General features: G+C 45.4%; 3 protein-coding genes across 3 annotated transcripts in view; all 3 read left to right on the top strand.

Annotated features, from left to right (window-relative positions):
- Window positions 1–1,114: 1,114 nt before the first annotated feature.
- ccn5 (cellular communication network factor 5) lies at window positions 1,115–7,189 on the top strand. Its single transcript, XM_084445427.1, has 5 exons — window positions 1,115–1,251; window positions 2,228–2,444; window positions 4,084–4,332; window positions 5,625–5,845; window positions 6,337–7,189. The coding sequence occupies exons 1-5, from the start codon at window positions 1,189–1,191 to the stop codon at window positions 6,610–6,612; spliced, it is 1,026 nt and encodes a 341-aa protein (XP_084301553.1). The 5' UTR covers window positions 1,115–1,188; the 3' UTR covers window positions 6,613–7,189.
- A 2,316-nt stretch (window positions 7,190–9,505) lies between these two features.
- pfkfb1 (6-phosphofructo-2-kinase/fructose-2,6-biphosphatase 1) lies at window positions 9,506–20,029 on the top strand. Its single transcript, XM_084446012.1, has 14 exons — window positions 9,506–9,637; window positions 15,657–15,782; window positions 16,381–16,477; window positions 16,686–16,752; window positions 16,944–17,018; window positions 17,106–17,162; window positions 17,256–17,377; window positions 17,559–17,766; window positions 18,448–18,594; window positions 18,728–18,832; window positions 19,263–19,392; window positions 19,498–19,560; window positions 19,648–19,712; window positions 19,844–20,029. Exons 1-14 carry the CDS (start codon window positions 9,526–9,528, stop codon window positions 19,901–19,903), a joined length of 1,434 nt encoding a protein of 477 aa, XP_084302138.1. The 5' UTR covers window positions 9,506–9,525; the 3' UTR covers window positions 19,904–20,029.
- A 1,783-nt stretch (window positions 20,030–21,812) lies between these two features.
- Window positions 21,813–25,699, top strand: part of itih6 (inter-alpha-trypsin inhibitor heavy chain family member 6) — a gene marked incomplete at its 5' end in the record, with an annotated part of 15,405 nt that continues 11,518 nt past the window's right edge. Inside the window, 2 exons of the mRNA XM_084446187.1 lie at window positions 21,813–21,929; window positions 22,856–22,891. Coding sequence (XP_084302313.1) covers window positions 21,813–21,929; window positions 22,856–22,891 — 153 coding nt within the window. The remainder of the gene's footprint in view (window positions 21,930–22,855; window positions 22,892–25,699) is intronic.

Raw genomic sequence — 25,699 nt, 5'->3', positions numbered from 1 at the left:
GTGAAAACATAAGCTATAGTAGAAATGGTGCTCAGAGAGCACAGTCCTCCGATCCTGAATGCATTTTGTTGCTCTGTGCAAGGCAAACTTAAATGGGGTCTAAATTGGCCAATGGTACACAATGGAAACACCATGAATTTCATGAAAATCGGCATGGTAGTTTTTGTGTATTCCTGGTTCAAAGGTGAGAGGTCAAAGGTCAGAGGTGAATGGCCAGCCATGTTTCGGCGGCCCGTGGACCTGACCCGTGCTTTGGATCCGCTCCAAAATGTAATGGGTTGTTATTTGAGGCATGCTACACCCCTCCACCAAGATTCATGAAAATCAGTCTGGTAGCTCTAGCATAAACCTGGTCTAAAAAATGAATGGAGGTGAATGGTTGGCCTTGTTTGGGTGGCTCGTGAACCCGCTCCGTGATTCAGATCCACTTCAAAATTTAATGGGTTCTAAGTAGGCCCATGCTACACCCCTCCATGAAGTTTCATGAAAATCGGTCTGGTATTTTTTGCATAATCCTGGTTCAAAAAATGAATGGAGGTGAATGGCCGGCCATGTTTGGGCGGCCCGTGGACCTGACCCGTGCTTCGGATCTGCTCCAAATATAAGTTGGTTAGGATGTTAGTTGAGGCATGCTTCACCCCTCCATCGAATTTCATGAAAATCGGTCCAGTAGTTTTTGCATAATCCTGCTAACAGACACGAATACGCCACCGAAAACATTACCTCTCACCCTGCACTGTCATTGGGGCGGAGGTAATGATGCATGTTAATGATTGAATTATTGACTGAATCATCTACAATCAGCCACTAGTGAGCTCTGGTCATTTTTTGGAGCTCTTTAGGTATCCGGGATAATCTCTGTTTCTCCCCTCAGCTCGTGTGAAGCTGTGTAAACTTAGCACACCAAAAAAAAAAAAAAAACTGGGAGGGAGCAGAGAAGGAAAGAAGAAAAAAGCGCCTGGAAGTGGGAAATGGGCGACTGGGAGGAGGAATCCCAAACATTTCTCGTGTCGCTCCAGTGGCTGTTTACACGGCGTTCAGCCCGTGACATCAGAGCCCGGACTTTATAAATGTCAGCGAGCCCAGGAATGAGCAGTTAGCAAACAGCAGCACCGGTAGCACCACCTAGCCTGACACCAGCGCACTCAGAGAGATAGAGCCTAACCTACCGTAGCAGACAGACCCGTCATGGATAGACTCCTCTGTGACATTGTGACAGCCCTGGCCCTGCTGCTCTGTATGGCTGCCCAGGTGAGGCCGGACTCATTCTTTGTCTCTGGGTGTAGATGCAGGTGTGGCTCCCACCTCTTCAGCTGGGGAGGGGTGGAGAGAGAGGGGGGTTTAGGAGGGGGGAGGGGGGGCGTTGAGCGGTCGGGTTGAACGATGGGACACCTCCACTGATGCTGGCGGTTGTTGATGTAGCTCAGAAGAAGCTTTCAGATGGTTCTGGGTTAAGATGGAGATGAAATTTAAGGAATTTATTGAATTTGAAGGAATTTGAAACTGAAATTGACTGAATGTATTATTTTGTGTTTTTGTTCATTTTCGACATTATTTTCTATGGTAACAAAAATCATGTTTGGTGCAATCACTGGAAACTTATTTTTAGAAATATGATATCAAATTATATTTAATATCAACTGTGCAGTGTAATAGATTCTTATGATTTTGAGGTAGAAGTTTATTATAGAAGGAGATGTTTGCTATTCTCCTTAAAAGTGTCGATAGCCTGGAGATGATCTTGTCTCTTCTAAGATAACCTGCTGTGTTCTCCTGACTGACTGAGAGCAGCGTGTCCAGCGCTGCCGGTGGGCTGCCTGCTTGGCTGCCTGCTTGGCTCCATCAGCTCCATGTAATTGAAAACAGAGTATTCTGTCTAGACACTGTTGAACAGAGTGTTCCCCAAACAACGTTCCTCCACCAAAAAAAAAACCTATGTGCTCAGTTCTGGCATAGAAACGGATTAATTTCATTACGTTTTTCCACAATGATGATGATTATGACAACGATGATGATGAAGATAATTATGACAATGATAATGTCGATGAAGATGGTGATAAAGATTAGGATTTTGGTGGTGGTGGTGGTGATGATGGTGGTGGTAGTGATGATGACAAAGATGACGTCTATGATGATGAAGATGATGATGATGACGATGACAACGATAAAGACTGATTTACAGTCCTCTCACCAGCCGGTTTAACCTCTGTGTTCTGGTCACTTCCAGGTGTGTTGCCAGCTGTGTGCCCAGCCATGCCAGTGCCCCGGCCCGGTGGCTCAGTGCCCCCCTGGTGTTCCTCTGCTGATGGATGGCTGCCAGTGCTGCCAGGTGTGTGCCAGGCAGCGGGGCGAGGCTTGCAGTGACATGTACGCCTGTGACAGCCAGCGGGGACTCCAGTGTGACTACAGCGCCAGCTTCCCTGGCGGCCCTGGCGAGTGTGTCGGTGAGTGCCACCCTTTTTTCCAGTAAACAACCACACCTTAGCAGCTAAAAATGCTTTTGTTTAGACAGGCATTTGTTGACTGTATGTTTATGGCTATAGTCCTGTTTCCCGTGTGTGTGTTTTTTTGTGTGTCTATTTTTGTTGATTCTTTGTATGCCTTTTGACCTGTGTGAAGCACTTTGTGAGTCCTCTCTGTGAAAAGTGCTAACAAATAAAGTTTACTTACTTACCTGAGCTGCCCACGGCTCACCCACTCCTGTGGGCTTTGGACACAGTGAAAGACGTGAAGAGAGGGAGGGAGAGAGAGGGAGAGAGAGAGGGAGGGCAGAAAGGAAGGAAGGAAGGAGGGAGGGAGGGGTGCAGACTAGGGCTGCTGCCCTCTGTGTCAGTCTATCTGTCTGTCTCTGGATGGATGGATGGATGGATGGATGGATGGATGGATGGATGGATGGATGGATGGATGGATGGATGGATGGATGGATGGATGGATGGATGGATGGATGGACGGATGGACGGATGGACGGATGGACGCATGGACAGACTATTTAGAGCCCACTCGGCCAGCCATGGCAGTGCTTTGATACATCCAAAATATCTCGACCTCTATTTCCAGGGCTGCTGTTGACACACTTCCTCTGATGACTGCATATTAAGAATGATAGATTGCAGCAACAACAACTGGGAACTGAAAAGACAGACTCTCCAGTCTCCTTGGGGCTGTTATCCTCGAACATCACATGACCATTGGCACCCGTCCCTGGGTCCTCACTTCTTATACAAGCTCCGTCTCTTCCTCTCTGTTTCTATCTCTCGTTCTCTCTCTCTCTCTCTCTCTCTTTCTCTCTTCCTCTCTGTTTCTCTCTCTCATTCTCTATCTCTCGTTCCCTCTCTCTCTCTCTCTTCCTCTCTGTCTCTCGTTCTCTATCTCTCGTTCTCTCTCTCTCTCTCTCTCACGAGGCCTCTCTGTTTTTCTGTCTCTCTCGTTCTCTCTCTCTCTCTGCCTCTCTGTTTTTCTGTCTCTCGTTCTCTATTTCTCTATCTCTCTGGCACTCTGTTTTTCGGTCTCTCTTGTTCTTTATCTCTGGCACTCTGTTTTTCTGTCTCTCTCGTTCTCTCTCTCTATCTCTCTGGCACTCTGTTTCTCTGTCTCTCTTGTTCTTTATCTCTGGCACTCTGTTTCTCTGTCTCTCTTGTTCTCTATTTCTCTATCTCTCTGGCACTCTGCTTCTCTGTCTCTCTCGTTCTCTCTCTCGTTCTCTCTGGCACTCTGTTTCTCTGTTTCTCTCGTTCTCTCTCTATCTCTCTGGCACTCTGCTTCTCTGTCTCTCTCGTTCTCTCTCTCTATCTCTCTGGCACTCTGTTTTTCTGTCTCTCTCGTTCTCTCTCTCTGGCTCTCTGTTTCTCTGTCTCTCTTGTTCTCTGTCTCTCTTGTTCTCTATCTCTCTGGCTCTCTGTTTCTCTGTCTCTCTTGTCGTCTCCCAGCCTCGTCTACGCTACTCTAGTTTCATTTCCTAGCTGTGTTTCCCCCGGCCGGGGCGTGGGGCCAGGGGTCAGGGGTTCTGCTTGGGGCAGCAGGGCCCCAGTAGCACAGCGGGCTGAGCTGACCGGTCCTCCCCCCCCTGTTTCTCTCCACCGTCAGGTCAGGAGGAGCTGGCCTGCGAGCTGAACGGGGTCACCTACCAGGACGGACAGGTCTTCCAGCCCTCCTGCCGCACCCAGTGCCGGTGCCAGGCCGGCGGGGTTTACTGCGTGCCCGTGTGCCCCCTGGACGTCCGCTTGCCCAGCCCGGACTGCCCACACCCCCAGCAGGTCCAGCTCCCGGGGAAGTGCTGCAAGGAATGGGTGTGTGAGATCCTGGACAACAGCATCTTTCAGAACACCATCACAGGTAACCCAGACTAAACCCTCCAGAACAGAAAACATCGGTAACACTTTACAATAAGGGTACATTAATGAGCATTAGTTAATGCATTATTAAGCATTAAGTAACAGTTAACTAATGTCTCTATTAACCATTTACTAAGGTTATTTATGTTAACTAAGGTTAACTCACCTAACCCTAGCCCTAACCTTAACTAAGGTATTAATGAACATTAGTAACCTAATCTAACCCTATATAAGCATTAGTTAACAGTTAACTAATGTTTTTTTTTACCCTTTTTGTAAAGTGTGACCAAAACATCTGACTCCTGTTTCTGCTTCATGTCTTTACAAACGAGGTCATCTACAACAGGAAAAGGAAGAAAAAGCTTCTTGGATTTCAAACTTTACTTTGATCTTTAGTCTGATCGGGAACAGCTTGACATTCATTAAGGGTGATGCAACCGACATGTCCGAGCTGGAATACCAGCTTCTTTCACACACCCTTTAATGCCGTAATTACAAAAGTTGTTCCGATGACCACGCTGTCGGACAGTGTCGGTCAATATTTTGTTTGCCACATTTATGACCCCGTCGTTGACGGTAATGTCTGGAAGTCTTTTATTTGAGGGATCTTTAACATTTTATTGGGGTGAGTCTGGCCAAATGCTAAATCTCTACAGTAGTGTATGTCCAAATATAACACACATTTCTTCTGGAAAAGACAAAACAGGTCCACTCCAACAACCAAGTTTCCTAGTTTCATTACCAGAGCTGTGGCTCGGCTACGCAACAACCAAGAACATGAAGCCAAAGGAGTCTGAAATGCTCTCAACGGGGTTTAGGAAAAGAAAACCACTTTAAAAAAAAAAAACATCTGGAATTTCTGACTCTGTCATCCACTCAAGCTATGTCAATAGCCACGGAACATTTTGTTCTGAGTGCTCTTGAATTCAAAGCCTAGACAGTGTTCGTGCCGTTTAGATTAACACTTTCAGAGAAACAGCTGATTATTATTACTCACATTATCCAGAGTGTTTTAGAGAGATCCTGAGATAACAATACTGCTTGGAGATTTCTGTGAAGTTCAGAAAGACCTATCCCCGAAAACCCAATTTGAGTCATTTTTCTCACTGAAATGAGAACCATCCTTATCTATGATTTTATTTCATAACAGGCAAGACAGTGAAGTTAGGATCTCACGGTCAGATGAGTTCGTAGCTTCATATAAAATAATTTGGATGTGATTCCAGCTGTTTGTGGCTTAACGTTGTGACTAGGTGTCTCCTACCTCCTTGTCCTGTGTCTCCTCTGTCCTAGCTCCAGCCTCCAGGCCGTGGCCGGTGCTTCCGGGCCTCCAACAGAACCCGACGGTGAACTGCATAGACCAGAGCACGGAGTGGAGCGCCTGCTCCCGGACCTGCGGCGCCGGCGTCTCCACGCGCGTGTCCAACCAGAACCCGGCGTGCCGACTAGAGATGCAAAGCCGGCTGTGTAAGGTCCGGCCCTGCCGGACTCTCCCTCCCCACGGCCTCCCCACGGTGAGATCCTAACCTCATCTGACCCCACCAGCCTGGTGAACTATGACCCTACCGAGCCTCCATAGTTTACCCTCAGCATCAGTTATGTGTCTGCCGTAGGAATACCTCAGTTTCAAGTACAGTATTTGTTCTCCAAATGAGAATGTTGAGCTTTGCGGGGGGTGACCCGGTGGCTCATGGGTTAAGGCGCGTACCACATTAAGGCTAGTCCTTATCGCAGCGGCCCGGGTTCGAATCCGGCCTGGGCCCTGTACTGCATGTCCTCCCCTCTCTCTCTTCCATCTTTCCTGTCACTCTACACTTTCCTATATAATAAAGCACAAATGCCCCCCAAAATATATTTAAATAAATAAAGAAATACATAAAAAAAGAGAATTTTGAGATTTGCTACAGTATCTAGTATCTAGTATCAATCTAGTATGATGTTCATTGGTTCGTTAGTTAGACCCGTAGGTCACTAGCCAATGACACGCTCATGTTTTTCCCGCCAGTGGGGGCGTCTGCCGCGTTGCGAGTCCAGCTACCAGTCGGCGGCGCCGGTCCGGCTGGTGCACCAGGGCTGCTACAGCCAGCGGCTCTACCGGCCCCGGTACTGCGGCCAGTGCACCGGCTCCGGCTGCTGCACCCCCTACCGGACCCACACGGCTCAGGTGTCCTTCCGCTGCCACACGGGCAGGACGCTGGTCCGGGCCGTCATGATGATCCACACCTGCGTCTGCCACTACCACTGCCCCTACACCGCAGAGCACAGGGCGCACTGGGGCTAGGGGACAGGGCCAACAGGGCCAACGCACTGACCGACTACTGCTCCACACTGTGACCTGTCTGGCCCCGGGAGCAGGACCGGACAGGGAGGTGGTCTCCAAGGGTTGGATCCAGCAGAGGATCGTCATAGGATAGGGAAGTAGGATGGTATAGATAATGAACTGTGACCAAGTCGAAGGGGGAAATCCCCATGACTGGAGATGCTCAGTCTGCACTAAGAGCTCTAACTCGAACCCCCACCAGATCTCATTTAGAGTTTTTTCCTGTTTGTGTGACATCACCCGGAAAATGTCTGTTGAAAGACTGACCGACTCCGCAGAGAGACACCAACCATTGAGTTGACAGATGCTGTATCTTGACATGCAAATACAATGTGTTACTTGTACATTTGCTATATTGTGTGTTAGTAGCCAGATGAAATTGCACTTATTTTCTGTTGCTGTAAATATATTTCAGATGCTCTCAAGCATTGTCCATTTGTCTTTGTTATTTCATAGTATTTTTCACATGCTTTGTATAGCATTTGGACTATGCTTTTTTGTATTGTATATTACTCAGTAATTTTATTAAAATTATGACATATTTTTATATTCTCTTTTACCCCTCATGCTTGAATGCTGGATCTGACTCTTACTTAAGTAAAATCCTACTGTGTGTGCATGTTTGTGTAGATAAGGCATCATACACATGGTGACTTAAAGCTGTTTTAAGCAGCTACAGTACAGGTATGTTGGCCTTTTACAGTACATGTACAGTATGTATTTCTCATGAGTTGTAAAAGTTTTAAATTATATTGCTATCCTCATTTGATTATCAATGATGCATCATTCAATATCATCAGTCTTTAGCTGAGTTGACAATTCTTTTCTTGAATACCTTTAAATAGTATTGACGATGACATTTCAGCCAACATAAATGATGCCCCCATTCAAATAAAGAGTGTACCACAATATTCTAGTTTACTTGCAATATTACACTCATTTTCAACCATTACTTTTCATCAGCAGTTTTACATTAGTGTCACCTGAAGTGGCCTGGATTTTTATGTAGAAAGTAACTTCATATTGGTTTGTTAGATGGTCATACTGTGCACATGAATCCAACCATCTAACAAACCAACGTGGCACACCTTTGATGCAGTCTGACCTCTGTAACACAAACCTTTGTATACACTATGAGGCTGTGCTAAACCATAGCTGATACAATGATAATAGAGTGAGACATATAATCAGAACATCAAAATATGGGAAGTATGACATCTAGTGGTGTATTGTGGTAACAGAGGGTGTTGGGATTCTCTTTATTACCCAGAACAGCAGGCGGGGCAGGAGGTCATGTTTTTACCTCCGTTCCAGCCACAGTGCAGGGTGAGAGGTCATGTGTTTGGTGGCGTGTGTTTGTACTGTCCATCCGTTCGTCCGTTAGCAGGATTACGCAAAAACTATCAGACCGTTTTTTACGAAACTCGCTCCAAGGGTGTAGCAAGGGCCCACTTACAACCCTTTATGTTTTGGACCAGATCTGAGTCACGGGGCGGGTCTACGAGCCGCTGAAACACAGCCAGCCATTCATCTCCATTAATTTTTTAGACCAGGATTACGCAAAAGCTACTGGACCGATTTTCATGAAACTCAGTGGAGGGGTGTAGCATGGCGGAACTTAGAAACCATAAAGTTTTGAAGAGGATCCGAATCATGGGGCGGGCCCACAAGTCATTTCTTGGTTTGTCCATTCACCTCTATTAATTTTTTTTGACTAGGATTACACAAAAACTATCAGACTGATTTTCATGAAACTCAGTGGAAGGGTGTACTGTAGCATGGGCTACTGTAACTTAGGACCCATTAAAATCTGAAGCGCATCTGAATCATGGGGCGGTTCCATGAGCCGCCCAAACACGGCTGGCAATTCACCTCCAGTCATTTTTTGGACCTGGATTAGGTGATGTCAGAGAACTTCTTGTCCTTCTCTAGCCCACTCCACCTACTCATTCAACAACTCGTTCACCACATGCATTGTGGGCGGCGGTCTGCGCTCTCCAAGCGCTCTTTCCTTGTTTTGTTGTGTCGAGTGTGATTCTGAGGCAGTTCACTATTTTTTTCTGATCATCCACAGATGAGCTGATTGTTTTGGAAAGCTACAGAGGTGCTCTTCACCCCAGAGCGATAATGATACTGCATGTGTCTGGGTTTCAGTGCCATGACACTGTGGGTCCTGGAGGTGGTTTGTTGAGGTCTTCACACCGCCAAACTAAACCGCCATACTGTACTCTCTGCCCTCTGCACAACCGCCGTGCAGTAAATCGACACATCTCATGATTTAACTCAACATTCTTTCGGGGCCTTGCATGGAGAATGTTGCTATGGTATGTCAGTTGCCCCTGTGAACCACAGCTGCTGGCTGCAGAGAATACCCTGACTATCCTGTCCTCTTCACGCTACAGAGCTACTGTACCTATGTCAACTCAGCCCTCTTACTGCTGTATTCATATTTGAGTATCTAGCTTTTATTGCTGCCAGTTTTTTATCACACAAACAAGTCCAAATTGTTAACTTGAAACCGTAAGAAACCCTTAACATAAGTCCATAAACATTAGCTTAGGTTATCCTCTGTTGTATGTTAAGGGAAGTGACAGCATAAAGGTCAAACCCCTCCGTGACCTTTGATCTTGTTATGAACCGTCCTTCGCCTGGCTCAACTGTGCACATTTGAACCCAGGACCTGGCAAACATTAAAGGACAAGGCCAGGCTGGCGCTATCGTGTGTCCATGCGTGGCGCGGAGAGGGGGGGGTGGGAGGGGGGGGGGGGGGTAGAAGGGTTTGGTTACATTCACTAAAGCATCAGCTGCCTATGTGCACTGACAGTCTTTAGTTCAGACTGTGCACTATCTGCTCTCAGACAGGGTTCTGCTGAGATGGACGGACTGCAGGTGGACGGCTTGAGGATGGACGTGTCCCCGGGGGACGCCGTGAGGTTGGACGCGTCCCAGGGGGACGGCGTGAGGCGTCGCAGATGTGACAGCGCAGGTGAGAGCGCGGCAGGCGTCGGCAGTAAAGCGTCTGAAGAGGAGCAGGAAACTGTATGTTTCGGTTTGAACATCTGTTCAGCTTTACCGTGGGGGTTCAGTGCCAGGCTGTAGTGTACAGGAAGGAGCTCATGCTGTCAAAGGACTAAAAATAGACATGTAGGCTGGTTCAACTGGACTGGTGCATGTGTGTGCTGTAACATTGTGGTTTTAGCAGAATCGCCGCAGACATAATAGTATGATTATTATGACTACTCCAACAACAGTTGCCTTCTTGTTTTCTGTTTTCTTTCTTTGCTTTTCTTATAATCTTTACACCTTCCGTATCTTGTAAGTTTGAGAGCGCCGGTGTTGCTGTGAAACGTTGATCTACATGGCATAGTTGTTGTCGTGCCAGTGTTTGTGTGTGTGGTCAGTGTGAAGGTGATGGGTTACCCGGTCACCCCTGGGAACACAGAAGACATGTTGACTCTGCGTGGTGTGGAACCTGATCACGGTTGCGTGTGACAGGCTTGGCTCCTGCTGAAGGATAAATCAAATGAGCTCTCCATATTCTCTTTCTCCATAAACCCTTCCAATGCTGCACCATTAGCGCTTTGTTTTTGAACTTTGAGAAAGAGAGAGAGAGTGTGTGTGTGTGGGGGGGGGGGGTTGGGGGGGGGGTGCAGTCGGCTGTGAGTGATTAAGAGCACGTGGCTGCAGCCTCGTCTGTCTCTTCAGCTTGTTGTGAGAGGTCGGGCTGAATTCCTGCCAGGCCAAACCCCCAGACACCCCCCCAGGATACTGTGTTCCCCATCTACTATCAACACAATAGCATGTTCCTCTGCTACTGTGAAGCTCAAAACTGAAGCACGAGACATTCCAGGCCCTGCTAGTTTAAACAGGGGTGAATTTGAAAATTAACCCACAAAAATTGTGTGTCTTTGTCATTTAAGTCAATCTTTATTAAACCAAGCAAGGCTATTTACACCAAGTGGCTGAAGTGAGTCACATTTTCAGCACATGACAAAGATAATGCGTTGATGTTGAACCAGAAGTGTGAGATAAGGACTGAATGGGATATTACAGTACAAAGAACAACACTCGGTCTGCTTATCATCAAATGTTTTGTGTCTCTTTTGTCCGGTGCAATAAGGTGCCATGAGATGAGATACAGTCCATGACCCATAAGGCTGTCGGCCTTCTAACGCTTTCATATTGTTAATCAGGTTAGCCTACCAGCAGCTTCTAACCGGCTGATAGGCTCCACCCCTGTACAAAGTCAGGCATCACATGTACAATGCTGAGAGCCATATAGCTCAAAACATAATCATAGGTTTTCTTTATCTTCGAAGAAGAGATCTGTGTCTGACTTACAACTGCCCCCTTGTGGTACTACGAAGCCACCCCCACACTTCCTCCTGTGGTGAACTAAAACTAACTTCCTAAAACGTTCCTTGATCTGTTCAACACAACTCCTCCCATTCATACAGTAGGATGATTTGACATATCACCTCAACAGACTGGACAGTGGTGGTGGATCGTCCCACTGTCTACTGCTACTGCTATCTGTCTTCCACACTGGGGACAGATATGTTCTCCTCAGAGCAGAAGGAGCTCACAAATGCACCATCTGGGTGCCATGTAAGTGAGAACCAACCACTCCAGTCTGAACTACTCTTCCTCTGTTTGTCTTCTGTCCTTCTCTCTATCCTCATGCCTCATCTTTCCATCCCAGCTTCCTTAGTTCTGTTGCTGCCACCCAGGGGGGAGCTGTGTATCGTCAGTAGGTGGGGTGAGAACACAGTCAGGACTTGCCGTTTTGACGCTGGTCTCTCCCATGGTCATACCTCTTCTTGCCTCTGGCACGACAGTGAGCTCATGGTAGACAGTCAGTCTGAGGGAGCCTCCATACTGTACCCCCCCCCCCCCCCAAACACACACACACACACACACACTCCTCCTGTGTTAGTTCAGCCTGCACTGTACCTGTCATACAAGCATTCAGCTTAAAATAAAGTCAATGTCAAGTTTATTTACAGAACATGCTGCTCATACAAGCAATTGTAACACACCGTGCTTTACAGAATAAGAAAAGATAAATACTAACATAGTACATAGAAAAAAGAAAAAAAAGATAATATATACATGGTTAAAGAGAAAAAGGGTTTAAAATAAATCTAATATAAATAAAGCTAAATGATAAAAGCGTGACTAAAAAGTTCTCTCAAGATCTCGCTTAAAAATGTCCACAGCTTGAGCCATCCTTAGTTTTTCTGGCAGGGTATTCCAGAGGCTGTATACATAAAAACTAGGGGGATATTTCACAATACGATACGATACACGATATTGGGTTGACGATAACAATACGATACGATACACTAAGGGCAGGTGTGAAACGTTGCAGTAGTGCTGCTGTTCACACCAATAGTTCATTTCTCCCATCTTAAAAGCATTCCTGACATGCTTACAGTATATAGCTGCTGTCTGTGAAATCTTCTCTGAACTTTAAAATGTAATGGTTTTGCATTTTTGAAAAAAAAAAAAGGTATGCCCCCCTCAACCCGAGAAGCGCATCTGAACACGTGTTGACACGGGAATCAGGATTCTGTGATCTGTATGAAGAGAATCTCACACTGAGTGGGCGCTTCTGTGTGTTGCCTCCAACGCTGCCTCTGTCTGGTGGTCAGCTATGTGACCGGGGGACACCGTAGTGCTCAGTGTGCACTAGTAGTAGTAGTGCTCTGCTCTGTTAATCTCGGAGTAAATTCACCAATTTAGCAGGATCAGAAGCCACACTATACAGTTTAGCTTCAGTCATGCTTGGCTCATGCACTTATGCTAAGTGGTTGTGAGTGAGCCACGAGGCAATGGTGGCAGATATATATATAGACTATAAACTAATTCTAGACTTTACTCCATAGCATGGCAAGAAATGAAATGATATTGACATGTAATATGTTCACAAACAAAGCACCCCACGACCTCATACAGCAGTTAGATTAGATTAGATTAGAATAATTGAGGTGTTAGGTGACCTCCCTGCCCTGGTTTACTGACATTTGATCTATCTCCTGGTGCCCTATGTCTTAATTAGATGGTGAGAATTACACACACGCATGCACGCATGCACACACACACACACACACACACACACACACACACACACACACACACACACACACACACACACACACGATTGGAGCATATTGATATAATTGTTCAAAAAATGGGTATAGGTATATTAATATCACAACAAAAAGGTATGTACTGTACCTAATGTACCATTTGAAATCCAGGATCAAGTTTGTAGAGCTTTAGTCACCCAGATTACAGTTGTATGGGATTATTTTGTTAACATTGCCAGATGACAAGACTGGTAGGCTACATATGGGTATTTCACAATGTTTAACATACATGGCTAGGATACACTGTTAGCTTCTAGCTAGGTAACGTGACTAGACACTCCATAGAGATCCATTAATACTAGATCTGAAAATGATCTAGCCAATCAGCGTCCTTTCAGGAAAATAGCTAGCAGCTACGCCGGGCGTGGTTTAGGTGTGACGACAGCAAGAAGCAATGGAGGCTGCTGGATTGTAACTCCAATTCTGTGAGTGGACTATGTACAACGCGGACAGAGCTGAACATGTTCTTGAGCCACTTGAGTGTAATGTGTAACCTGTGTCCAGGCTACTGTAGCTCCAGTTGACGAAGGCATGAGGGAATCTCTGTCCTCTGAGGCCTTCTCACACTTGCCTTCCTCGGCAACGGTTAGGAAAATGTTATTCTGAGTATCCAGAAGCTCTCACTATGGCAAGAACTTCTGGGAACAAGCTATTACATTCATGGACACCAATGAGAATCCGATCGAAGCGGATGCTGATCTATCTGGCCCACGCAGATAGTGGGCTGTGATGAGAGGCTGATTTGGCCTCTGATACAAGAGTACTTAAATACATCAGCAATAAGATCACGGTCCCACACCTTTGTTGCTAATAGAACAGCGGTCACAAGGGAAGCTATGAGTGGTCAGGTCCAGCTGATGACATGATCAGGAAAGCCAATAACTTCCTGACTAGCAAAAGGTGGATTAATGGACCATCATTTCTCTCTAGGCCAGAGGAGGAATGGCCTAAGTCTGACATGACATGGAATTTCTGATGATGATCCGGAGGTCAAAAGAGACAGACAATTTCATTGTTACAGACAGAGAATCACATCAACCGTTTGATCAACTACTTTTCACCTGCTGCTGCTGGTTCCTGAGAATAAAGCAATGTCTCACGCTGCTACGACAGACAAGAAAGGAAATCTATGCTGCTGTCAGCATCAACGAACAGGACCTTGAAAAACAAAGGACTGAAGTAGCGAAGAGAATGCACAACTTCAAAACCACAGTCAACGGCAAGTTTACATCCACCATGCCGCCAAGGCAGAAAAGCCATGTTTTGTGCAAAGTCAAAGGTTCAAAGATGACATTATAGCTGTACAAACTGGATCCAGTATTAGAAGAGTCCTGAGTTGGTGGCCATTTGAGTAGATCATCAATGCCAGAGGATGCAAACTTCAAAGAGGAAAGACCAGTAAGCAAAAGATGACAGAGTCTTGAGTTGTCTCTAAACGCTGCGCTCAAAAGTCTGGTATCACAAGGCTTACCTGACCAAGCACCCTTTACCAAGGTGGGGGTAGACTACTTTGGTCTCATCAACATTAAATGAGGAAGAAGTGCACTTAAAAGGTGTGGAGCGATCTTCACCTGTTCACCTGAATTGCAGGGTTGCTACTCTTGAAATAGCAGTCTAAATACAGATTCATGTATAAATACTATAAGAAGATTAAATTGCAGAAGGGGGCAAGTGTCTAGCATGAAGTCTGACAATGCACACATTTTTCTGGAGACAACAGAATATTGAAAAGAGTCTCTTGCTGCCTTAACAACTAAATCCAGGGTGTTCTGCTGCAAGAGAGGGAGTGTCATGGCCTTTCCTCCAGCAGTCTCCCATCATGGTGGTGTGTGGGGACAGCTTATATGCATGGTGAGAAAGGTGCTCAAATCAATCAACAAGAGTCTTATGATGGCTTGGAATCCATCCTCTGAGGTAGGAGAGGAATCTGGTTTTGGAAACGATGGATTTCTGAATACTTTACCTGAATACAATACCTTTGACGCAAGAGAGACAATGGATTGACGCAAGAGAGACAAAAACAGTCAAAAGCAATAAGAAGCCCAACTCCGGAGACGTTGTCATCAGATACATGTATCACCGCCCCCAGAGGTTCATGGGAAGGGTTTTGGAAGCTGAACCGGTCGCCAAATGCTTAATGCTCACTTTAAGGCTTCAAACAAAACCCAGTGCACTGGATAGGCCTGTCACAAAGCTCTGCTTGCTATTGGAGGCAGCAGACTAAGACTTATGAACAGAACTTTAACTTTTCTCTTTTTACAGGGACTAGTGATAATGCCAACAAAGAAGATTCAGTCAGGTACATGGATACCACATGGCATTTTATTATTTTCTGTTATTTAGAAATGTAATTTTTGTCATTGTGTTACATTTTGCACTATTAGGGGCTGGAGTTTACAATCTGTTTCACTATTTGATTATTACTATCAGTAGTTATTTTGTTTATTGTGTTTGTTTTGTTGTTTCTGGGCACTTGTGGCACGCCTAGGCTCTGGGGTAAGGGCATGCGTCTGGAGGGGAGGACACATGGTTTTTAGAGCAGGAGAGAGACACTGGTAGAGAGGCATGGATGGAACTCTGTTTGTTTGTTGGATTAAACCTGCCAAAAGCTGAATTTGTTTGGAAAATGAACTTCCCTTTGCTTGTGTACAGCATGTCTTTGATGGTGCATCAGTGGCTGTTGGATGAAGTTGACATTTTATTTAAGTTCACAAAACGCCACTGGAAAGATGTTTGTTTTTTTGATGATGCTATTTAAAAATGGAATTATCTTCTGTTGGGGTTAGGGTTGGGGTTAGCTGCTTCTGCCGTGTAGAGTAGGCTACTAAGATGCTGTGGTTGTTTCCTCTCTAGCCTCTGTGCCCCAGTTCTGCAACTGTCCCATCATGCTGGTGATGGTGGGACTGCCAGCCAGGGGCAAGACCTACATCTCCAAGAAGCTCACCCGCTACCTCAACTGGATAGGAGTACCCACGAAAGGTCCGTTTGCATTGTAAAGTAAAAATGTTCTTTTTTTTTTTTCTTTTTTTTAAACAGCATCATACAGTGCCTACAAAATGTATTCATCCCTTTGGACTTTTTCACATTTTATTGTGTTACAATATGGAATCAAAATGGATTTAATTTGGATAAAATTGGCATTTTCCTAAATTAGGGTACTTACAAAATAAAAAAAAACAGAAAATAATTGATTCTATAAGTATTCACCCAACCAGAATTAATACTTGGTAGAAGCACCTTTGGCAGCAATTACAGCTGTGAGTCAAAGCAACAGGATTTTTTTTTCTTTCACTTTTACTTTAGCCTATAGAGTACTTGTTTATCAGTGACAAAAAAAGATCCCGTGCTGTAACACAGTGGAAAGTGAAAAAGCCCAAGAGGGTGAATACTTTTCATAGACACTGTACTCTCTCTCTCTCTATTATTGTTTTTAATGCTGGAACTGCGATGTATCAATCAAATACGATAGGCTAGGCTTGGCTAAACAGTGCTAGGCTAGCAGTGTTACTGTAATGATCTGAATTAGGTAAAATATCAAATCACACATAACTGACCCTCTCTTTCCCCTTATGTCCAGTCTTCAACCTGGGCCAGTACCGGAGAGAAGCCGTCCAGACCTACAAGAGCTACGAGTTCTTCTTACCGGACAACGAAGAAGCCATGAGCATCCGGAAGTATGAAACAGCGTAGTCACTCTCAGGGCTCTAGACTCCAGGGCCCCAAGGTTATTCCTGACCATGCAATCTTACTGGATACAGATCTTTACCCATTTGAAGATTATGAGAATAGTTGTGGACAATGGATTTCAGATGTATCATTGTAAAAAGGAGAATCTGTGAGCTTTGTTGTCCTTTCTGTATCTGACTGTGTGTCCTCTCTCAGTGCCTGTGCTGCCGTGGCTCTGAAAGATGTGGCGTTCTACTTCTCTAAAGAACAGGGACAAGTAGCTGTGAGTCAGACACAGGACAGTAGGACAACTGAAAGTCTCCCACAGACTGTCCACGAACACACTACACCTCCACCACCTCCTCGCTGAGGAACAATGTTTGAAGGAACTTCACAGTGCTAATAATTACATTTATACGTATGTAAACTACGGCAGAGAATGAGATTGACGTTTCTTCTCTGTACTCCGTCGAGGTGTTCGATGCCACCAACACCACGCGCGAGAGGAGGAGTGTCATCAACAGATTCGCGAGGGAGAGGGGCTACAAGGCAGGCGACGCTGCACCGCTGACAATCACGAAGCCACGTACTCTACAAGCAATCGCAAACGCTTCAACTACCGATTCTGTCTTCTAGGTGTTTTTTGTGGAGTCCATCTGTGATGATCCAGACATCATTGCCCAGAACATCATGGTGAGTCTGTCCCCTTCATTTAGGAAACAGCAGGGGGCTCTGTGGTACCAGGATTCACATTCTGAGATTCTACAATGAGCTTTGACTCCCCAGCAAGTGAAGATCAGCAGTCCAGACTATGTGGACCGCGATAAAGAAGAGGCTTTGGAGGACTTCCTGCAACGTATCGAGTGCTACAAGCAAAACTACGTGCCTTTAGATGATGTGAAGGACAGGTACTGAGGTGTCCAGAGTCCGTGGAAAGAGATTTAGATTTGTGTGTTCTTCTACAGTATCTTCCATTGTACACAGAGTTACAAAGTGAACTTTATAAGTAAAAAGCTAAGAGCTGATTATCCAGTATCCACTAGTTGTGACTGAGAACCTATACTGTATACTGTATCTTTGTCATAACAGGCACCTGTCCTACATCAAGATCTTCAACGTGGGCAGCAGGTACCTGGTGAACCGGATCCAGGACCACATCCAGAGCCGGATCGTCTACTACCTCATGAACATCCATGTGACGCCCAGGTCCATCTACCTCAGCAGGCACGGGGAGAGCGAGCTCAACCTGCTGGGGCGCATAGGGGGAGACTCTGGCCTCTCTGCCAGAGGACACAGTGTAAGTGGGTCACACAGCATAGGACCAGAATGAATGGTCGTGTTAAGGACATTGTTATAATGATTAAAAATGAGTAGATGATTATGCCAGGGTTCATCTTTGCAAACTTTATTCCAAGAGGTTTGCAAAACCAGGCTTTCTGGAAGGAGTCAAAAGGAGACAAAAGTTCAGCCAAAAGCCATGATTATCCTCAGACACAGCATTATATCCACTGTGGGTACAACCCACACATGAATATGTAAAATTCAATTAACCAATCATATGGGAGGGTCACCAGAGAGTAGGACAGTTCTACAGGTCAACAGCTGACCTGTATGTGAAGACCCCAGGCCATTGTTTCCGGCCTTGGGAAACAGCTGTTAGGACATAGAAGAGTCGTTTAAATGATTGGGCAACCCGTCCCCCCCCCCCACGTTTACAGAGAAGGAGAGAAAGGTTGTTCATGCAAAAATGTTCTCACAAACTCACATATCCACATAGGTTCTGGTCACACATGATGAAGATGGATTTTAATTTCTCTATTACATTAATCTATGAATCACTCTTTAAAGTACACTTCAATGAATATTATCCTATGCAAAATCATAATGAGGCTCTGGTTCATAAGAGTGTGAGGTATGAGATAATATTGCTATGATCCGTGTCTAAAGTGATGATTGATTTGCACCCCTCTCGCCCTAGTATGCCCGTGCCTTGGCAGGCTTCATCAAGGGCCAGAAGATCAAGGATCTGAAGGTCTGGACCAGTCATATGAAGAGGACCATCCAGACAGCAGAGGCTCTGTCAATGCCCTATGAACAGTGGAAGGCCCTCAACGAGATAGACGCTGTGTGTGGGGTTCACTGACGAGTTTGTGTGTGTGAGAATGGACAAATACTGTATATGGGTTGAAAATAAAACGATGCACTTAATGGTGAAATGAATCGGTAACCAGTGATGATTTTGCTCTCTACTCTCTCAGGGTGTGTGTGAAGAGTTGACGTATGAGGAGATACAGGATAAATTTCCTGAGGAGTTTGCACTGAGAGACCAGGACAAGTATCGCTACCGTTACCCCAAGGGTGAGGTAGGACCTCTCCCCAGTACAGAGTGGTACATCACAGCACACACACATACACACACACACACACACGCTACTTTACACTGAATACTCCCATGTGCATGTGAGGAACCCTGGTTCTCTGAAGGAGTGAATGAGATTCTTCACATCTTCGTTTCTCTCTCTCTCCCTCTCTCTCTCTTTCTCCCTCTCTCTCTCTCCCTCTCTCTCTTTCTCCCTCTCTCTCTCTCTCTCTCTCTCCCTCTCTCTCTTTCTCCCTCTCTCTCCCTCTCTCTCTCCCTCTCTCTCTCTCCCTCTCTCCCTCTCTCTCCCTCTCTCTCTTTCTCACTCTCTCTCTCCCTCTCTCTCTCTCCCTCCCCCACCCCTCTCTCTCCTCTCTCTCTCTCTCTCTCTCTCTCTCTCTCTCTCTCTCTCTCTCTCCCTCTCTGTGGACCAGTCTTATGAGGACCTGGTGCACCGCCTGGAGCCAGTGATCATGGAGATGGAGAGGCAGAAGAACGTGCTGGTGGTGTGTCACCAGGCCATAATGCGCTGCCTGCTCGCCTACTTCCTGGACAAACCTGCAGGTGCAGCATGACAACAACCATTCAGACACGCCCTGTTGGGACCGTACCCTGCTGCTGAGGCCAGTCAGGTCCAGTGCTCTCAAACATGCCTGCCTTTCCTCATAGATGAGCTGCCGTATCTAAGATGTCCTCTCCACACTGTCCTCAAGCTCACACCGATGGCCTATGGTGAGCTGCTGTTGTTTCAAATGCTTTTATGTTCACATGTTATCATCTCACAGCTGGTTCGCTCATAACTCTTTTATCCTGTTTCAGGGTGTAAAGTGGAGCCCTGTTTCCTAAACATCGAGGCAGTTAACACACATAGAGAAAAGCCTCCAGTAAGACTAAGAACATGTTTGACGAATAAATATATGGAGTTGGACTATATGAACCACTACAGCATGCACACTGTGCAAGTCGACATACCGAGGGTTTATAAAAGTATGAGTTTGCATTGTTACTGTCGCAGGTTGTGGATATCGACAGAAGACCAGAAGATGCACTGAAGACAGTCCCTGCTCACATATGACGGCCAGTTTGGAGAAACGGACTCTTCATCCGTCTACCATCCAGGACCATGAATATAGACGCAGCAACAAGTTTAAAGATGTTTAAAGTCAATGGTGGCTTCATGTTAAGTTCAAGTTCAGACAAATGGCAGAGGGGAGGGGACAAGCAGGGAGGAGGGGGGGGGGGGGGTGGGGGGGGAGGATCGGGACTGACCTCAATACTTATGTTTGGTTTGTATGCTTTGTTGTGTATGTAAAGTATCCTTGAGTGTCTTGACAAGAGCTATACAAGCAAAATGTATTATTGTTATTCATCATCAGGTCGTCCACAGACGGGCCTCTCATCTTTGTCTCCGATTGTCCCTGTCCTCCATACACCTGGCGATCTCATCGGTGGTCTCCACTCCTGCATCCATCTTGATTATGTTCACAAATGTTTTGGTAGGACGTCCTCACGACTTGTGTCCGCGCCATGGAGATGGCTCCCATAACCCCAGCTTGCTGGCCGGAAGCTCACGGTGTGTGTGGCAGTGCCCAGCCAGCCTCGTTCTCCTTGCTGCTATAGGGTTAGGGTCAGGGATACATCTTCCCACTCACCCTTGACCTCTCTCCGTACATATCTTCAACAAGCTACTGACGTGCGCGTTATGACTTATGTCTAGTGCTAATGGATACACACATGACAAAAAAAAAAGCTAAAGAAATCAAATTGAGATTCCATTCTGTTGAAGCAACATGGGGCAAAAGTGCAGGATGAATTGTTGACGTGTTGTTGTTGATGTTATCAGAGGACAGGCAATGTTCCTCCATACTGTCATAATGTGACCATGCTTTCTCTTACAAGCCATTTGGCAAAACTCAGTAAGTTCAAGTTTACTTTTCATATGTAGCCTATGATATGGGTACCATGTATAATGAAATCCCTACTTGAGAGCTTCTCCACACATAGACAGTAAAAACAAACAATAAAAAACTCAGTATGTTCAAGTTCACAAAGCTCTGCCATGATAGAAAAAGTGGGTGTGTGATGTTTAAAGGCCAAATCAATCAATCAGGGAATGTATGAATGGGGAGATAAGAATGCAAGCAGCCATAGGTGAGTGTAGAAGTAGTCCATAGATGACCTCCAAACAGTGATGGGAGCAGCTATCAGCACCATGGACAGATCCCAAACAAACAAACACCAGAGGGATGAACTTTAACGCTTAAGTGGCTGGTTGTATGAGCAACACGTTCTGAAGGAGAAGATAAAGACTTACAAAGTAGGCTTGCATTGCCCAAAAGATGACTTCACCAAAATACCCAGGCATAAATGTGTTTTCTATTAACACCTCTCTGAAGGTACAGGTTGTCCAGACCTTTGAACAGCAGACCTCAGCCCTACTCTCTGGAATGGATTTAGAGACATAAGTGGTCAAATTAGAGGAAATTGTCGCTTCAATTTCCTAGACATTTTTCACAAATAGATAGATCTACTATTTGGGGAGACAGTTGAACCCCATCTGAACAGTTGGAATACTAAATATTTGTGGTTTTTCTTCCAAATTGTCGACATTCATGGGTTAATAATTCGTCATTTCGCAGGCGCCCCTGATGACAACAGTCCGCGAAATTTCCAGTGTGCATCAGAGGACTACACTGTTGAACTCAGCAGGTCTCTATCAACTTTTCTCTCATCGCGACGGGCTCTCTGATGTTCTATCGGATCGTCGTTCAAAAGTTGCATGTAGGCTACTACAGTGGTTTCCAACGGTTTTAAATACATCCGAGGGAGGGGAAAGACTGCCCCTTGCAAAAATAACTTCTGTAAAATGTGAGGTTTGTACCGCGTCCTGTAGGTATACGCTCTGGTTCTTTCCCACTGACAGCGTGAGTCCACCACTGGCAACTGAAAATTCTTCATCTTGGAGACGGTGAAGGTGTATCATCATGGGCAAAGCGGCTTTCAAAATCCGTTGCATTTTATTACTCGTCACCTTTTCTGTGCAAGAGGGCTTTTCAGAAGAATATGATGCGCACCTGGGAGCAAGAAACATAATTTTACAGGTGAGATTTTCATTTATGTCCCTTCATTAAAAGATGTGTGATACATTTAACAGTTTGGCCTATATCCTAGTCTTCATATTGTCAGTCTACAATTTCGTTTTTATTTTATTTTATTCTATGCCTTTTTTTTGTATTTCACCCAGGAGTGTGCTGAAGTTAAAACAATATATAACCATGGTATATTTCGAAGCCTGAAAATGTTCACACCTCTAGGCTACTGTAAGTTTTCACACTCGCACCAGTAGCCATGGTTGCAAGTGAGGCCATCATTATTATGCAGAAGTTATCAAGACAATAACTCAACCCAATTTAGAATGCGGGCACGTTAGAGTTTTGTTCCCCCTTTAACCTATTTGTTTATGTTAGAATTCCAGCAATCTGCAGGATATGTGGTAATGTTGACACAGCAATGATTTGTGTGCAAAATTAACATTTGAAAGCGACCTGTGCGCCCTCCTGGCCCTCTGTGTACAGTGAAAGCATTTATGTCCCGTTCCAGTGCCCTCCATTCATGAATAGCTTTGATTCAGTCTATTTTCACACAAAATCTGGACCCACCCAAGCCATACACAAAGATTCTGGAGATTACATCAAAAAGGGGCTGTTTTTCCACAAACAAAATATATTTGTTCTCTTTGCAGTTTATTATAATATGTTTCAGCTCAAGAGTTTAAAGGTTTTAACACCAATAAAGCATTGCACTTTAAGTGATAAAGAATGGGATGAAAATTCAGGGCAAGAGTGTGTGGTTAGATCAAATCAAATCAAACTTTATTTGATGAAATGACCTCCTCTCTGCTGTGGAAGATCAGACCGTTACTCAGAAGGACTTCAGTTTCCTCATGTTTTCACATCCCAAGCTACAGCATACTGTCAGCATCCTCTGTTCCTCTAACACCGTCTGTCTCGTCTTGTTCTTGTTTCAGAGAGCTAAACGCCAGAGCAAGCCTGCTAAACCAGCGGTAGGTCTGAGATGCGTCCCAGATTCAAACGCTCAGTTGCCTATTCTCCATAACAAAGTTTATTGAAAGTTTATGAGATTTTTCACATCTTGTGAAATGCACTGTTATAGCCCTGTTAGGGCACTTTTGAGAATTGTGCAACACAATGAGCTGATTGTCTGTGATATAACTGGGGCAGAGCTGATCCCCGTCTAAATCATTTCAATATGTGTAGCTGGGAGTGCTATGTGTGACATCCTAGTAGTGTTCTGGATGCCATGCGGGTGCACAGCCAAAGCTTCCTCGTGCCACTCGTATGCCCATAGAGTCAATATGTCTGAAGGGACAAAGTCTTCACTGTTTTACATCCATCTAAAAACAAACATTTCACAGGACACTATTTGAACCCAAGCCTGGGAGTTTCATGTGATGTCATGGTTTAAATCTGCAGAGCACTTTGATAATATAACTCCCGGAGTCACGTTAGAAAATAGATTTTTCATGAATGAAATGATCAGTACACAGTTATCTGATGTGATTGGTGCTCCACAGTGTGACCCCCTGTGTGTGATTGAGTTGGTAAAAGCACAGTGTTCCGGATGCCTATCTTACATGCTCATATGCCTCCTTGGATCACATTAAAAATGGACTTGCTGCATCTGCTACCGTACGTGAGTCACTGACCATCTGCAGAGCTGCAGCTCCAGAGAGGAGCAGGGTTCTGTCTCTGCTCCAGGCCCATTCCTGGCCGACCTGTCTCCCATCCTGCAGTGAGGTGGCCTCAGCTGACCTGATTGATCCCAGCAGGCGCCGGACTTACCCAAGTAATCAAGCCGTTGGGAGCGATATCCTGCAGTGACTTGATATCATTTCGCTCAACGTATCAACCTGAGGGGAGAGTTGGGTAAACCAGGGTTCGAGAGGCTGGCTGTAGATCCAGGGATTTCTACTGACTGGGTAGTGTGATGAGGAAACTGTTCAAAGAAGATAGATAGATAGATAGATAGATAGATAGATAGATAGATAGATAGATAGATAGATAGATAGATAGATAGATAGATAGATAGATAGATAGATAGATAGATAGATAGATAGATAGATAGATAGATAGATAGATAGATAGATAGATAGATAGATTCAGTGTCTTGCCAAATGATACTTTGACATGTGGACAGGAGAAGGCGGGATTCAAGACGCCAACCCTACGATTATTGGACGGCCTGCTCTACCACTGAGCCACAGATTAGATGTAACATCTGATCTGATGATGTAACAGGTGTAACATAACAAAAGGTACAGTGGGTACAGAAATGTACAAAAGAAGCAGCACAATAAGGCACAAAAAGGCACAATATAGAGTATATACTGTTTAATCTAGATCCTTATTGCTGCAGTTTATAGTGTATAATAGTCCCAGCACTGATGGCCATAAACTCATACTCCTTATTTTGCTTGGTCCTGACTGGTAGCTAGACCCATGAGATAAGAGAAGACAAGTGATTGGTCTCTAAATAATTGGGTCCTTCTCCCAGCTGTGAATTAATGACCCTGCCCTTGAACAGAAACAAACGCTCTGAAGAAGGCTTTATGTCGAAACGGGCAGCATGTTCCTACAATACTTGACTAGATGTGAGCCAATGAATACGTGGAATTTTTGTATTTTTGTTCTCCTTTGACTGGAAACCGAGAAAAATTGTAGAAATGTTTACTACATTTTGATTTTTCAGTTCAGTACTCCACTGGTAAAACCATTTGTTGAAGTGCAACCTCCTTTTTCATAGAGTATATATATATATATATGCAGTGAGGGGATGCACTGAACAGCCTGATGGCAGTTGGTGGGAAGGACTTCCAGAAGCGCTCCGTCGGGCACCGTGGCTGAATCAGTCTGCCGCTGAAGGTGCTCCTCTGCTTGACCAGAGTGTCATGAAGAGGGCGGGAGACATTGTCCATGATGATGGCCTTCAGTTTGGCCAGCCTTATTCTCTCTGCCACTGCAGTCACTGAGTCCAGGTTGACCAAAGCCGGCCGTCCTGATCAGTTTGTCCTGTTTGCGTCCGCTGCTCGGATGCTGCTTCCCCCGGCACACGACAGCGAAGAAGATGGCGCTCTCTACCACAGACTGGTAGAACATGTCATTGTTCTGCACACATCAAAGGACCTGAGCCTCCTCAGGAAGTAGTCGGCTTGGTCCCTTCTTGTAGATGGACTGGGTGTTTCCTGTCCATTCAGCCTGTTGTCCAGGTGCACCCCTAGGTACTTGTATGACTGGACCAACATCAACCCCCCTCGATGGAAACTGGAGTCAGCGGAGGCTTCTTCCCAGCTAGCAGGGAATGTTCCCACAACATCGGGGAACATTCCCAACACGTTCTTCTAATGTTTTCACATTCTTAGAACATTCTTAGAACAAATGATTGCAAGCTGGGTTCCTCCTGAAGTCAATCACCAACTCCTTGGTCTTCCACACGTTTAGCTGCAGGCGATTCTACAAGAACCATCCGGAAAATATCTCCACTAGGCCTCTGGATTCCTTCTCCTTACCCCTCCGACAACAGCAGAGTCGTCCAAGTACTTCTGCAGGTGGCAGGTCTCTGAGCTGTGTCTGAAGCCCGAGGGTTAGGGTGTGAACAGGAAAGGAGAACAGGACAGCTCCAGTGTTGCTGACCACACTGTGACACAGTCCTGAAGCCTCACGTTCTCTGACCTGCCGGTCAGATAGGCTGGTCCAACATCCACTTCACAAGGGACCAGATGGACAGAATTTCCTCTATAATATATAGAAGGATGTACTAGGATTATTCAGGTTATGAAACATATGGAAAATAA

This window comes from Borostomias antarcticus (genome assembly GCF_949987555.1).
Source record: "Borostomias antarcticus genome assembly, chromosome: 11".
Lineage (NCBI taxonomy): Eukaryota > Metazoa > Chordata > Actinopteri > Stomiiformes > Stomiidae > Borostomias > Borostomias antarcticus.
The sequence above is the reverse complement of the archived record's forward strand: the minus strand, read 5'-3'. Positions and strand labels throughout refer to the sequence as shown.